A 13,735-nucleotide genomic window follows, 5' to 3' on the forward strand; every position below is an offset into this window, starting at 1 on the left:
AATAGAAAAGTAATCTCTCTCTTCCTTTCCATTAGAGTAGATTGTCAAACACACTCCAACCTAGACCTTCTCTGGAACTCTAGTCTGGAAGTTATGTAAGTAATTACTGATAAATTTATGAACACAGATGAAAGTTAACAATCCCCAAGTTAATTTCCTGCATGATGATTGGGAATGGTCTTTCTCTACTCAAAGTAGCTCTGAACTAAGAGTTCACAGTTCTTCCCTCCTCCATCAGTAATGATGCCTCAAGTATTCGCTATAAGATCCATCTGATGTTTACAATTAAAGTCTTCAGAAATATTAAAAATCTCTTTGAAGTATTTGGAGTGTTGATTATACTGTTCCTGGTTTCAACTATAGTAGAAATATAAGATCAAGTTGAATATAATATAAAAATCAATTTGAGGGGAGAAGTGGGATTCAAAGAAATACATATGGATAACTGAAATTGAGAGAAAACAGATATACATAGATATAGCTATATAGAGAGGCACAGTTTGTAATTAGGAAAGACTTGGAGTCACTAATGAAAAAGTTGCTTTCCAGCAGAGAGATTGCTTGACATAGAAGAAAATGTGTTAATTAAACTCAGTCAGAGCAGACAATACACTATCAAATTTTTAAATAGCCTTAAAAGTCACGAGATTAAAACAGTTTTGCAAAGTGGAGAGAAAATATATTATTTTTTTAAGTTTGCCAAACCAAAAAGTAGCTTAATAAGAAGGGCAATGTTATGAAAGTCTTCTTTTTTTCCCTCAGTCTAAAATAAATTTGTAAATTACTTTAAAATGTACTGCAGAGGACAGCCTGGGTGGTTCAGTGGTTCAGTGCCACCTTCAGCCCAGGGTGTGATCCTGGAGACCAGGGATGGAGTCCCACGTCAGGTTCCAGCATTAAGCCTGCTTCTCCTTCTGCCTGTGTCTCTGCCACTCTCTCTCTCTCTGCCTCTCATGAATAAATAAATAAAAATAAAAATAAATGTATGGCAAAAATGGAAACTCTTCACTTAATACCATGTCCCTAAAATAGGTGGTGTGTTTAAGCAATAGAATCATATAAATGCTGTTTCAGTTCTTTGTACCTTGGTATTTAGAGAGATGAGCACATTTTAAAAGATTTGATATGATGGAAATAATAAATTAAGGTTTTGTTTTAAGATGCTATGGAAAATAAATAATTAAGCATACACAAATTTTCTCAAACAAGAAAGGAAAAAGAAAAAAAAAACCTGAAAATCTTGAAAAACTCACAAAGCTGGATTTAGCTACCTGTAGAGGCACCTTGCAGGTGACTAAAAGCCACCACATTTCCTTGGAATTGTTCCATATCTTCTTCCATCTTACCTGTTCGGCTTTCTTGGCTCACATGCTATTGGTTTTGTGGTCACTCTTTCAGTTTCATAATTTGACTCCTCTACTTTTTTCCATTGGCTCTTTACCCCAGATTTAGAGTTACTCTTTTCAATTGTCATTCCCACATACAATTACTAATTTTATGCCCTTTAAATAAGATTGAGAGAAACATATGCAGCTTAGGACCTCCAATAGGCAGGAGATGCAGCTCAAAGTATCAGAACATAGACATTTTGGGTAATCTGTACACTTTATTCTATTAATACTTCTTAACAGACTGTGTAGTTTAGATGAATCCCCTATACTTGGATGTTAAATAGGAGAGTACAACTTGACTTAGATTCCTGGAAGAGCCAGGTCAACTGGGGTGGGGTGGGGGGGGCGACATCAAATTTTCCAGAGTTCAAATAGGAGGTGCTAAACTATTTGCATTAGTTTTTGCATTGTTTTGTTTCAAAAACAAATCAAAGACACTTCTTCAACCAATAGTTAGCCTATATCTTTGAAAAACATGAAGTTGATAAGAGAGATTGAGTGAGAATCCCTTGGAGAATTGTCAGAATGTTGTATGCATCATTATACCTCTGTGGGAAAGGCAGGTGAGGTGCTTCAAGGGAGTATTTACCAGTAGTGCAGAATAATATCTTAACCCTGGAAACAATTATTGCTGATCTGTAAAATAGCTTAATTCCACTTGCATTGCTACAAAAGTGGAATGGGTAAGAAAATTCTTGAAATAGGGATCCCTGGGTGGCTCAGTGGTTTAGCACCTGCCTTCGCCCAGGGTGTGATCCTGGGAGACCCGGGATCGAGTCCCACATTAGACTCCCTGCATGGAACCTGCTTCTCCCTGTGCCTGTGTTTCTGCCTCTCTCTCTCTCTCTCTCTCTCATGAATAAATAAATAAAATCTTAAAAAAAAAGAAAATTCTTGAAATAAATTGTTCCAAGTCTCTTAGACTTAGAAGGAATACAGACCCCACTTTTCAGTTTTATCTGGAAAAGACAAAAAAGGGAGTCTGGCTAAAGGTGTTTAGCAGAGAAAGGTTAGAGACCTAGTAGGAGCATCCTCAAATTCTAGAAATGGGGCAAGAGATGAGTAAAGTCAGAAAAGCTAGAGTCACTTTCAAATACTGTTTCAGAAAGAGGCACCCATTGAGGTAGAGAGACCCCAACAGTAGAAGCCATTGGATGGTGAACTATAAGAACTGAAAGAGCCAACAGACACCTCTCTGTCTCCTTACTTCATCTCCTTCATCAGCCAAGTGTGGAGGAGTTTGTAACAACATAATGAGTAGAAGAGTAAAGCACAAAACAACTTGAAAACAGGAAAAGGGCAGACTGCATCCAGCTTCTCTATTGCAGATGTCCCTGACTGGTCTGAGCTGAATAGGGGGAAGAGGGAGAAACTTTAAATTGAAGTTTGGATTTACATCACTGGGATTATTAATACATAATGAAGGAACAGTCCTAATGCTCAGTTCTGCCTGGGAAACTATAGGATTTACCTTCCATATCATCCAGTTATGGAAAGGGATATTTCACAATGTAGTCTTAAAAGTAGTAATGAGAATGAATGAAGCTTGTTGTGCATATAACTGAAGGAGGCCCACCCATTTGATAATCTATGTACACTTGATCTTTTTAGTTCAGGGAGTTTTTATTAACCTCAAGAAATCTCATAGGTAGATCAAAATTCTAGTATCAAAAACTAAAATCAACTGAAAAAAATCTATAAGTTTATAAAAAGTTTTCAAAATTTAAAAGAATATAGGACCTTAAAAATACTGTTTAACTCCTACTAACAAAAAAGTAGCATTTCTCAAAGTATAATGTGTGATACACCAGGATTAGAATCATAGAGGTAGAGGAGGACTGAAAGTTAGAGATGTAAATACTTGTATCACATTCTAGATCTATTATTCTTTCAGAATGTCTGTGTGTTCCTTTAATACAATCCCTATCAAAATACCATGGACTTTCTTCAGAGAGTTAGAACAAATTATTTTAAGATTTGTGTGGAATCAGAAAAGACCCCAAATAGCCAGGGGAATATTAAAAAAGAAAACCATAGCTGGGGGCATCTCAATGCCAGATTTCAGGTTGTACTACAAAGCTGTGGTCATCAAGACAGTGTGGTACTGGCACAAAAACAGACACATAGATCAATGGAACAGAATAGAGAACCCAGAAGTGGACCCTCAACTTTATGCTCAACTAATATTCGATAAAGGAGGAAAAACTATCCACTGGAAAAAAGGCGGTCTCTTCAATAAATGGTGCTGGGAAAATTGGACATCCACATGCAGAAGAATGAAACTAGACCACTCTCTTTCACCATACACAAAGATAAACTCAAAATGGATGAAAGATCTAAATGTGAGACAAGATTCCATCAAAATCCTAGAAGAGAACACAGGCAACCCCCTTTTTGAACTTGGCCACAGTAACTTCTTGCAAGATAGATCCATGAAGGCAAGAGAAACAATAGCAAAAATGAACTATTGGGACTTCATCAAGATAAGAAGCTTTTGCACAGCAAAGGATACAGTCAACAAAACTAAAAGACAACCTACAGAATGGGAGAAGATATTTGCAAATGACGTATCAGATAAAGGGCTAGTTTCCAAGATCTATAAAGAACTTCTTAAGCTCAACACCAAAGAAACAAACAATCCAATCATGAAATGGGCAAAAGACATGAACAGAAATCTCACAGAAGACATAGACATGGCCAACATGCACATGAGAAAATGCTCCGCATCCCTTGCCATCAGGGAAATACAAATCAAAACCACAATGAGATCCCACCTCACACCAGTGAGAATGGGGAAAATTAACAAGGCAGGAAACCACAAATGTTGGAGAGGATGTGGAGAAAGGGGAACCCTCTTGCACTGTTGGTGGGAATGTGAACTGGTGCAGCCACTCTGGAAAACTGTGTGGAGGTTCCTCAAAGAGTTAAAAATAGATCTGCCCAAGACCCAGCAATTGCACTGCTGGGGATTTACCCCAAAGACACAGATGCAGTGAAATGCCGCGACACCTGCACTCCGATATTTATAGCAGCAATGTCCACAATAGGCAAACTGTGGAAGGAGCCTCGGTATCCATCAAAAGATGAATGGATAAAGACGATGTGGTCTATGTGTCCATGGAATATTACTCAGCCATTAGAAACAACAAATACTCACCATTTGCTTCGATGTGGATGGACCTGGAGGGTATTATGCTGAGTGAAATTAGTCAATTGGAAAAGGACAAACACTATATGGTCTCATTCATTTGGGGAATATAAAAAATAGTGAAAGGGTATAAAGGGGAAAGGAGAAAAAATGAGTGGGAAATATCAGAAAGGGAGACAGAACATGAGAGGCTCCTAACTCTGGGAAACGAACAAGGGGTGGTAGAAAGGGAGGTGGGCAAGGGGTGGGGGTGTCTGGGTGATGGGCACTGAGGGGTGCACTTGATGGGTAGCACTGGGTGTTATGCTATATATTGGCAAATTGAACACCAATAAAAAATAAATTTATAAAAAAAAAAGAATCTCTGTGTGTTGAACCCAGAAATTTCACAATATACTTATGTGGTACTTACCAACAGAAATTTGAGACCCATCTAGACAAAAGAATAAAGGGAAAAGGGAAGGTAAAGAGAATAAAATCAAGTTGAGATTCATAAAAGTCAAATACTGTTTTGCTGAATTATCTTTAACCAGGTACTTCTTTTTAATATCTTTGATTTATATACTTTATGGACAACATAGTTATAATAATTTTACACTAATAGGCTACAGAATGGCAAATGTTCAGGATACCTGGAGTGTCTCTTTGCTCTGTTTTCAACATGAAGTTTTAGTTCTATCTAATTACTAAAACTGCAGTAATTTATTAATCTGCAATCCTTGATCACATTGTATGGTAAAGATAGTAAACTAAAAGGGTTCCAATTTAGCTTAGCTATTTGAGACAGTGCAAGATTTTGAGATTCTACTGTTTGGTAATTTTGGTTTTACATAATTAATTGTATTTCCTGTGATTTATTTTTAAGTAGGCTTCATGCCCCATGTGGAATCCAAGGCAGGGCCTGAATTCAGAACCCTAAAATCAAGACCTGTGCTGAGATGAAGAGTTGGACCCTCAACCAACTGATCCAGCCAGGTACACCATGTCATTTTTGAGATTACTAAAATATTATACAGTTTTTTTTCTTTTTAAAAAATATTTTATTTATGTATTCATAAGAGACCCAAAGAGAGAAAGGCAGAGACATAGGCAGAGAGAGAAGCAGGCTCCATTTAAGGAACCCGATGCAGGACTCGATCCCAGGTCTCCAGGATCACACCCTGGGCTGAAGGCAGCGCTAACCCCTTGAACCACCCAGGCTGCCCACAGTTTTTCCTTGTGTTATGAGTTGAATTATGCTCTTATACCTCTAGCCGCCAGCCCCATACATTGAAGCCTAACTCTCAGGACTTCAGAATGTGACCTTGTTTGGAAATAGAGTTATTGCAAATGTAATTAGTTGAGATGAATTTATCTTAAGAATGGGTCCTTAGGGGCGCCTGGCTAGCTTAGAAGTGGAGTGTATGATTCTTGATCTCAGAGTGGAGATTGAGCCCCACATTGAGTGTAGACATTGCTTAAAAATAAAATCTTTTAAAAAAAATGAGTCCTTAATCTAGTATGACCTCCACATTTATAAGAGAAGAGACACAGACACAGAGACACAAAAAGAAAATATGCCGCTATGACAATGAGAGGCAGAGATTAGAATGATCCATCTACAAACCATGGAATGCCAAGGACTGTTGACAAAAACCAGAGCTAGCAGAGGAAAGGCATTCTTTCCCATAGGTTTCATGGCTCTGATGACACTTTGATTTTGAACTTTTAGAATCCAAGGCTGTAAAACAATGAATTTTTGTTGTTTTAAGCAACCCACTTTGTGGTATTTGTTATGACAGCTCTAGGAAATGAATATGTCTAGTATAAGTACAAATAGTAATTAGTAAGTACAATCTTTCCTAAAAAAAGGAAATTTATAAATTTGTTTTCATAAAATGAAAATGTGTTTTTGATATTTTAATTCATAAATGTTTAATTATTATAAACATGTTAAGACAATAAGTAACAGAGATCTCTCGATGTTTTGACAATTTGTGTAAGCTTATTAAATATAATTTTGAACTTTTGCAAGCCCAATATGGCAATATTAGGGAACTAATATAAAATTTTTGTAGTATTTAAAATAATATTTACAGATATATTGATGAAGGTAATAGAAGCTATCTTAGAGACTGAAATGGCTTACTTGAATAGTATCTGATATGTGAGCATGTGTTTCTCTAAGTTATTTATGTATTGGATATTTTTATTTCATTTGTTCTCTTTTTAAAGTATCTTCTTTCTTTTTTAAAGATTTTTTTTATCCTTCTTTCTTTTTAATTTAAATATTTTATTTATTTATTCATGAAAGACACAGAGAGAGAGAGAAAGGCAGAGACACAAGCAGAGGGAGAAGTAGGTTGCATGCAGGGAGCCCAGCATGGGACTAAGGTGGCGCTAAACTGCTGAGCCACCTGGGCTGCCCTTAAAGTACCTTCTTGAGGAGGAAATTAACTCATATCTTTTCTATAATTCAATTAAAATAATTGTAAAAAAAAAAAAAGAGTGTAAAGCAGTATGCATCCATAATAGTCCCAAGTAAGAGCTTATTAGGTGTTTATTATGATACCATAGGTTTTTTTTTAATTGAAGTTTGATTTGCCAGCATATAGTATAACACCCAGTGCTCATCCCACCAAGTGCCCTCCTCATTGCCCATCACCCAGTTCCCCCATGCCCCCATCCACTTCCCCTTCCACTACTCTTTGTTCATTTCTCATAGTTTTAATGAAATGACTAAATAAATGAATATTGAACAAAGCTGAAAACAAACTCTTAAGATTTTAAAAAGCTTCTTTTTCTATATTTAATATAATTTATGAAACAAGAGTCTCTCCTAGGTATAACCATATACAATACAGTAAAAATAATGAATTAGGAAAAGAGAAGATCATAACATCTGGAGAGGAAAAGAGAGATCTAAATTCATGGGGAAAAATGTCAGAAATTATAACATTTTAACTTCGAGACAAAAATTATGCTAAACACATAGATTAATGTAACAGAACAGAAAGCCCAGAAATAAACCCACAATTATATGGTCAACTAATCTTCAACAAAGGAAACAAGTATATGCAATGAGAAAAAGACAATCTCTTCAACAAATGGTGTTGGGAAATTAAAAAATGGGCAGAAGACATGAACAGATATTTCTCCAAAGAAGATATACAAATGGCCAACAAACACATGAAAAGATGCCTAACATATATAAATAGGCCTGATATATATATACGTATGATATATATATCATGCACGTATGTACACAAAGAGATGCACAATGTCTTTTTAGCCATAAAAAGAATGAAATCTTGACATTTGCAAGATATGGATAGATCTACAGAGTATACTGCTAAGCAAAACAACCCAGTCAGAAAAAGACCAGTACCATGTGATTTCAGTCATATGTGGAATTTAAGAAAATAAACAAAATGAACAAAGGGGAAAAAAAGAGAGAAACACAAACCAAAATTCAGACTCTTAACTTTAGAGAAGTAAATGTTATGAGAAGGGAGGTGGGTAGAGGAATGGGTGAAATAGGTAAAGGGAAAAGTACACTCATCTTTTTTTTTTAAGATTTATTTATTTATTTATTTATTTATTTATTTATTTATTTATTTATTTATGAGAGAGCACAGAGAGGAGCAGAGGGAGAGGGACAAGCAGGCTCCATGCTGAGCACAGAGCCCGATGTAGTACTCAATCTCAGGACCCTGAAATCATGACCTGATCAAACTTAAGAGTCAGATGCTTAACCAACTAAGCCACCCAGGCACTGAAGTACACTTATCTTGATGAGCACTGAGTAATTCATGGAACTGTTGGATCACTATATTGTATACCTGAAAATAATATGACTCTATTCTAACTACACTATAATTAAAATTGTTTAAAAATGGTGTTGAAACTTGAATCCTGTATCCTAATAACTTGCCAATTATATGTTAGGAAGTTCAAGATATTTTAGGAGTAGGAAATCTTAATTTATTTCCTCATCCTGTTTTGTGATATGATAGGACTACTCTTTACATTTATAAAATTACTACAGCAAATAAACAAAAATCACACAAAAGAGAAAAGTACAAATTTCAGGAAAAGGTAGAACTAACCTAAGGTGGAAAAATAAAAAATAAGCGTAAGGTGAAGCTATACATTTGACCCAAAAAGCAACCAATCAAAATTTTAGAATGGCAGTCAGTAGACATCTAAAGCAAGTAAGGCTGCATACACACAAACGGGAATTTCAGTCAAGAAATATTTGGTTAAGGACTAAGAAAACTTTAATGATAAGATTTTTAAATATTTAAATTTTTTTTACAAATTACAAGAAATTATCAATAAAAACTAAAAGTCACAACAAAAATTGGTACGATTTTGAAAATTATGTGGATTATAAGAATAAAGTCAACTTGATTTTAATGTTTGAACCATTCTTTCTTAAACATCAGAAATTTTAAATCAATATGATTAATAAAATCCAATATATTATTTTATATTTTATAATTATGTTTATGAGGTCATTACTAATTTCATAGTATTAAAGGCATCTAAGAATTACCAAGGCAGTGAGAATATTATGGGCAAAGATCTTATTAAGAAAAGATAATCTCTGTGGTAAGCCTCACATATTTTTTAAAGAGTTTATTATTTATTTATTTATTCATTCATTCATTCATTCATTCATTCATTCATTCATGAGACACAGAGAGATAGAGGCAGAAATACAGGCAGAGGGAGAAGCATGCTCCTTGAGCCCGATGTGAGACTAGATCCCAGGATGCTGAGACCACGACCTGAGCAGAAGGCACACGCTCAACCACTGAGCCCCCCAGGCGTCCCAGTAAGCCTGACATCTTAGCTGTATTTCCTATAAAACTATTTGCCAGTTCTCAAAGAATATGTAGCACATGGCTGAGAAGTTGAGAAGACAGTTACAGAGAGTAGGAGTTGGGAAATATTTTGATAATCTCCTAAGACTGAAGAGAGAACAGTTTTGAGTTCTGAGATGGCAAGGTAACCATGCCTTAAAGAATCAGGATCCTTAAGAGAAATGAAGCATAGAGAAGTAAGCCTCATACACTGCACTCCTATCTTTGAGTCACTTGCACATACATAGACGCTACAGGATGAAAGGTTAAAAAGCATGCAGACAGATTAAGGTAAGCACAGTTTCTGGCAGGCACATATTTCTAGAGATAAAAATATATTTCAGGACCTCCTCAGGATATAGAGCACTTGTCAACATTCCAGACCCTCACCTTGTTGTACAAGTGAAGGGATAGAGCCTAGAAATAAAAGCAAATCAGAAAAAGACCTAAAAACGCAGCTTTGTTTCAGTTTCTGATTTAATTTAAGGTAGTCTACATCAAAACTTATTGATAGTCATTAACTAAAATAAACTTTCCAAATGTGGATAAGATTATCTAGAGATTTTTAAATTGTGCAAACAAAATATTTGGCATTTAATGAAAAATCACTATGCATAAAAGAAACAGAATCAACAAAAAATAGAAAGAGATCTACATTGTTAGTCACATGTAACCTATAAAAATTCAAACTTAAAAACCCCTGTAGTTATTATTATATTTAGCAAAATACATGATTCCAGAAAACTAGAGTTCCAGAGAACTGGGCTCTATAAAAAATACAGTGATAATTCTAGAGTTGAACAATAAAATACCTATAATTAAGAGCTCAATAGATGAATTTAACACCAGAAATAATAGAGCTAAGATGAATAGTGAATTGGAAAATGGACCAATAGAAAACACCTATTGTGGAACAAAGAAAGTCAAACATGGAAAATACAGAAAGTAAAACAACAGACAGTTGATGGTTGAAAGAATTTTAGAGGGCAGCCCGGGTGGCTCAGTGGTTTAGTGCTGCCTTCAGCCCAGGGTGTGATCCTGGAGTCCCGGGATTGAGTCCCACGTCAGGCTCCCTGCATGGAGCCTGCTTCTGTCTCTGCCTGTGTCTCTGCCTCTCTCTTTCGCTCTCTGTCTCTCTGTCTCTCATGAATAAATTTTTTAAAAAAGAAAGAATTTTAGATTAAGTAAAATCAGAGGTCTATGGAGCGAATGAGACATTCAGCCAGAATCAGGAAAAACTAAAAATTCCAATAATGTAAAGAAAACCTACCTGAGTTATGACTATCATAGTTTATATAAATAATACTGATACTGGATTGTGTATTTTTGTTTTTGTCTGCTGTCTGTCATTTTTTTTTTAAGATTTCATTTATTTATTCATGAGAGTCACAGAGAGAGAGGGAGAGACAGGCAGAGGGAGAAGCAGGCTCCCTGCGGAGAGCCCGACCCCAAGACCCCTCAGAACATGATCTGAGCCAAAGGCAGCTCAACCACCTAGCCACCCAGGTGCCCCTCTCTGGTGTCATGTTGAATTCTACTTTCTTTCCTTCCTAAAATTTTCCAAATTGGGAAAATACATTTACAGTTCAATGAATAATAGTCATAATAGTCAACCTAATGAAAACATTATCTCTGATTAGGGACAATAAAGCTTACTGTGGACTTCTCAAAAGAGACAAAGGGAGCCAAAAGAAAATGGGCTGACATCTTTGAAAGTCTGAAAATAACTACTAGTCTTCAAATTTAAACCTAGGAAACCATGTTTCAAAAATAAGAACAAAGTAAAGATCTTTTCAGATAGTGAAAAACAGAATATTCATCAACTTGGGTTTTTTTCTGGAATAGATTAATGAGAGCATAGAAAGCCCAGAAAAAGAATTATGACCATGTGGTTGTAGTTGATGACACAGATGAAACTACAAAGCAGTGAAGAAAAAAATTATAAATGATACTGGATGAGTTGAATACCTGAAAAAAAAAATCTTGAGTTGTAAAATTAAAAATGCTAGATGCAAAAAAAAAAAAAATGCTATATGCTTTAAAGATTTAAAAACAAAACAGACATAAACCAAAACAGCACCCTCTAGAAGATAAACACAGGAGAACAATTTGTTGACCTTATGATAGGCCAAAGATTTCTTAAAGAAGGTATAAAGAATATTAACCATAAAAGAAATATATGATTAAAATGGCTACATAAAATAGTTCTGTTTATTTAAAGACATTAAAACGTTTGATGGCAAGTGAAATATGGTAGTGTGTAATATATTCAGATAGCAAATGATGTATATTTCCAATTATATTAATAACTATTATAATCAGTAAGAAAAAGACAAGTGAAACAATAAAAACATGGCTAACACTGATGGACAAGGGTGCCATACAAAAGGGAGTAGAATTCATCAAAAAAGCATTTGAAAAAAATGCCCAGTCTCATACTCAGCAGAAGAAGGAGATTTAAAGCTCCATCACTACAGACAAAGTAGAATGGCTGGAATGAAGAAAAGGCTAGAACAAAGACTGATATTACCTAGTTTTAGCATGCGTATAAAGCAAAAGGAGATCTCATATGTGGCTATATTTTCTTGGCCTTTGGAAAACTGGTTGGCAATATCTACTAAAGCTGAACATACACATGCCTTGTGACTCATGTCTAGTTAATAGAGTGTTCTTTACCTTGGGAGGTAGGTAGTGATCAGAGGAAGAATAAGAGTGGATTCTGAGTGTTAATGATCCGATTCCTGATGTCAGAGTGGCTACCCAGGTCCAGGCCTTTTGAGAAAATTCATGGGTCTGTACAATTATGGTGTTGTACTTTTCTGGCATTAAGTCATATTTCAAAAAGGTTTACTTACAAAGAACAAATGACAAACTAGAAAATATATTTCCAGCATGCATTGAGGAAAAAGGTGACTAACACCTGTATTAGAATTCCAGGGCTATCATTAAAAAGTACCACAGACAGGGTGGCTTAAACAACAAAATTTATTTTCTCACAATTCTGGAGAGGAAGTCCAAAACCAGGGTGTTTTCAGGGTTAGTTTCTTCTAAGGCTTCTCTCTTTGGCTTCTAGATGTTCATCTTCTCTCTGTATCTTCACATGCTTTTACCTCTGTTCATGTTTATGTCTTCCTTTCAATACCAGTTATGTTGGATTAAGGCCCACTCTAATGACTGCATTTTAACTTAATCACCTCTTTCAAAAAGACCCTATCTCCAGATATAATCACACGCTAATGGCCTGGAGATTAAGATTTCAACATATAAGTTTGAAGTGGGGAAGACAGTATTCAGTCCAAACAGTATCATTAAAGAAAATTGAAATAAAACCATATGAAGCTACTAATTTGATATAAAGTAGGATATAAATGCTTTTCACAAAATTAAAAAAAAATTACAAATAGCTGAAAACTTGATAATTTTAAGTTACAGTTTTAAAAATATAGTTTAATGTGATTTATGTTATTCTCTTTTTAGTTAAAATGAGAGAGAAACAGGGAGGAGAAAAAAGGAGAAGAGAGAAGAGTGAGAAAATAATGAGAGTGAAATGAATATGGCCATTTTTATAGTTTTTTGAGCATGTAAAATGGTACATTTATTTTAGAGAGTAAATTTACAATATTAGGGTGTTTATCTTCATGCCTACGTAGTGTTTATATGTATGCATATACACATGTAGATTTAAAAATAGAAATGCAGGGATCCCTGGGTGACTCAGCGGTTCAGCGCCTGCCTTTGGCCCAGGGCGTGATCCTGGAGTCCCCGGATCGAGTCCCACATCAGGCTCCTGGCATGGAGCCTGCTTCTCCCTCTGCCTGTCTCTGTCTCTCTCTTTCTGTGTCTATCATGAATAAATAATAAATAAAATCTTTAACAAAAAAATAGAAATGCAAACACATAAGATATATATGTACACATATATATTTATAAATGTTTGTGTATATACATACATATACATATATAGTAAGGATAATGCACAGGGATATATAAAAATCTTAAGATAATATACATGTTTATTGTTGTACAATTTATATTTTTAAATGGTATTTTGAGTGTTCTTTATTTCTATCTTTGTGTTTTTACCCCAGAGTTTTCAATAATTATTTGTTATTCTTATAATAAGAAACAAAAACTATCTTCCAAAACATTTACATTACTTTCCTCTTAGTTCTCTTGAGATTACTGAAATAAAACAAATGATTTTCAGTCATGACAAGGATTTAGTAAAGGAATTTACATGCTGATTAAAGTAGAAATATCATGGATTTCTTGAGGGGAAAACACTAAGTGAATCTATGAGAGCTTCAAAATTTCATTGAGGATATTGCTGGTTTTGATAGCTATGGGTC

General features: G+C 35.1%; 1 protein-coding gene across 4 annotated transcripts in view; it reads left to right on the forward strand.

Moving 5' to 3' along the window:
- LOC144288366 (uncharacterized) overlaps positions 1-13,735 on the forward strand; it is a 164,123-nt gene that overhangs the window by 137,702 nt on the left and 12,686 nt on the right. For 3 of the 4 annotated variants that reach the window (XR_013356308.1, XM_077855890.1, XM_077855891.1), the window contains one exon: positions 5,405-5,514. Coding sequence is in view for 3 of the 4 variants with exons in the window: in XM_077855890.1 (XP_077712016.1) it covers positions 5,478-5,514 (37 nt within the window). In the remaining variant the exon portion in view is untranslated. The remainder of the gene's footprint in view (positions 1-5,404; positions 5,515-13,735) is intronic. The other variant, XM_077855889.1, reaches the window with a different exon arrangement.

Source organism: Canis aureus, chromosome 18 (assembly GCF_053574225.1).
Source record: "Canis aureus isolate CA01 chromosome 18, VMU_Caureus_v.1.0, whole genome shotgun sequence".
Taxonomy (NCBI): domain Eukaryota; kingdom Metazoa; phylum Chordata; class Mammalia; order Carnivora; family Canidae; genus Canis; species Canis aureus.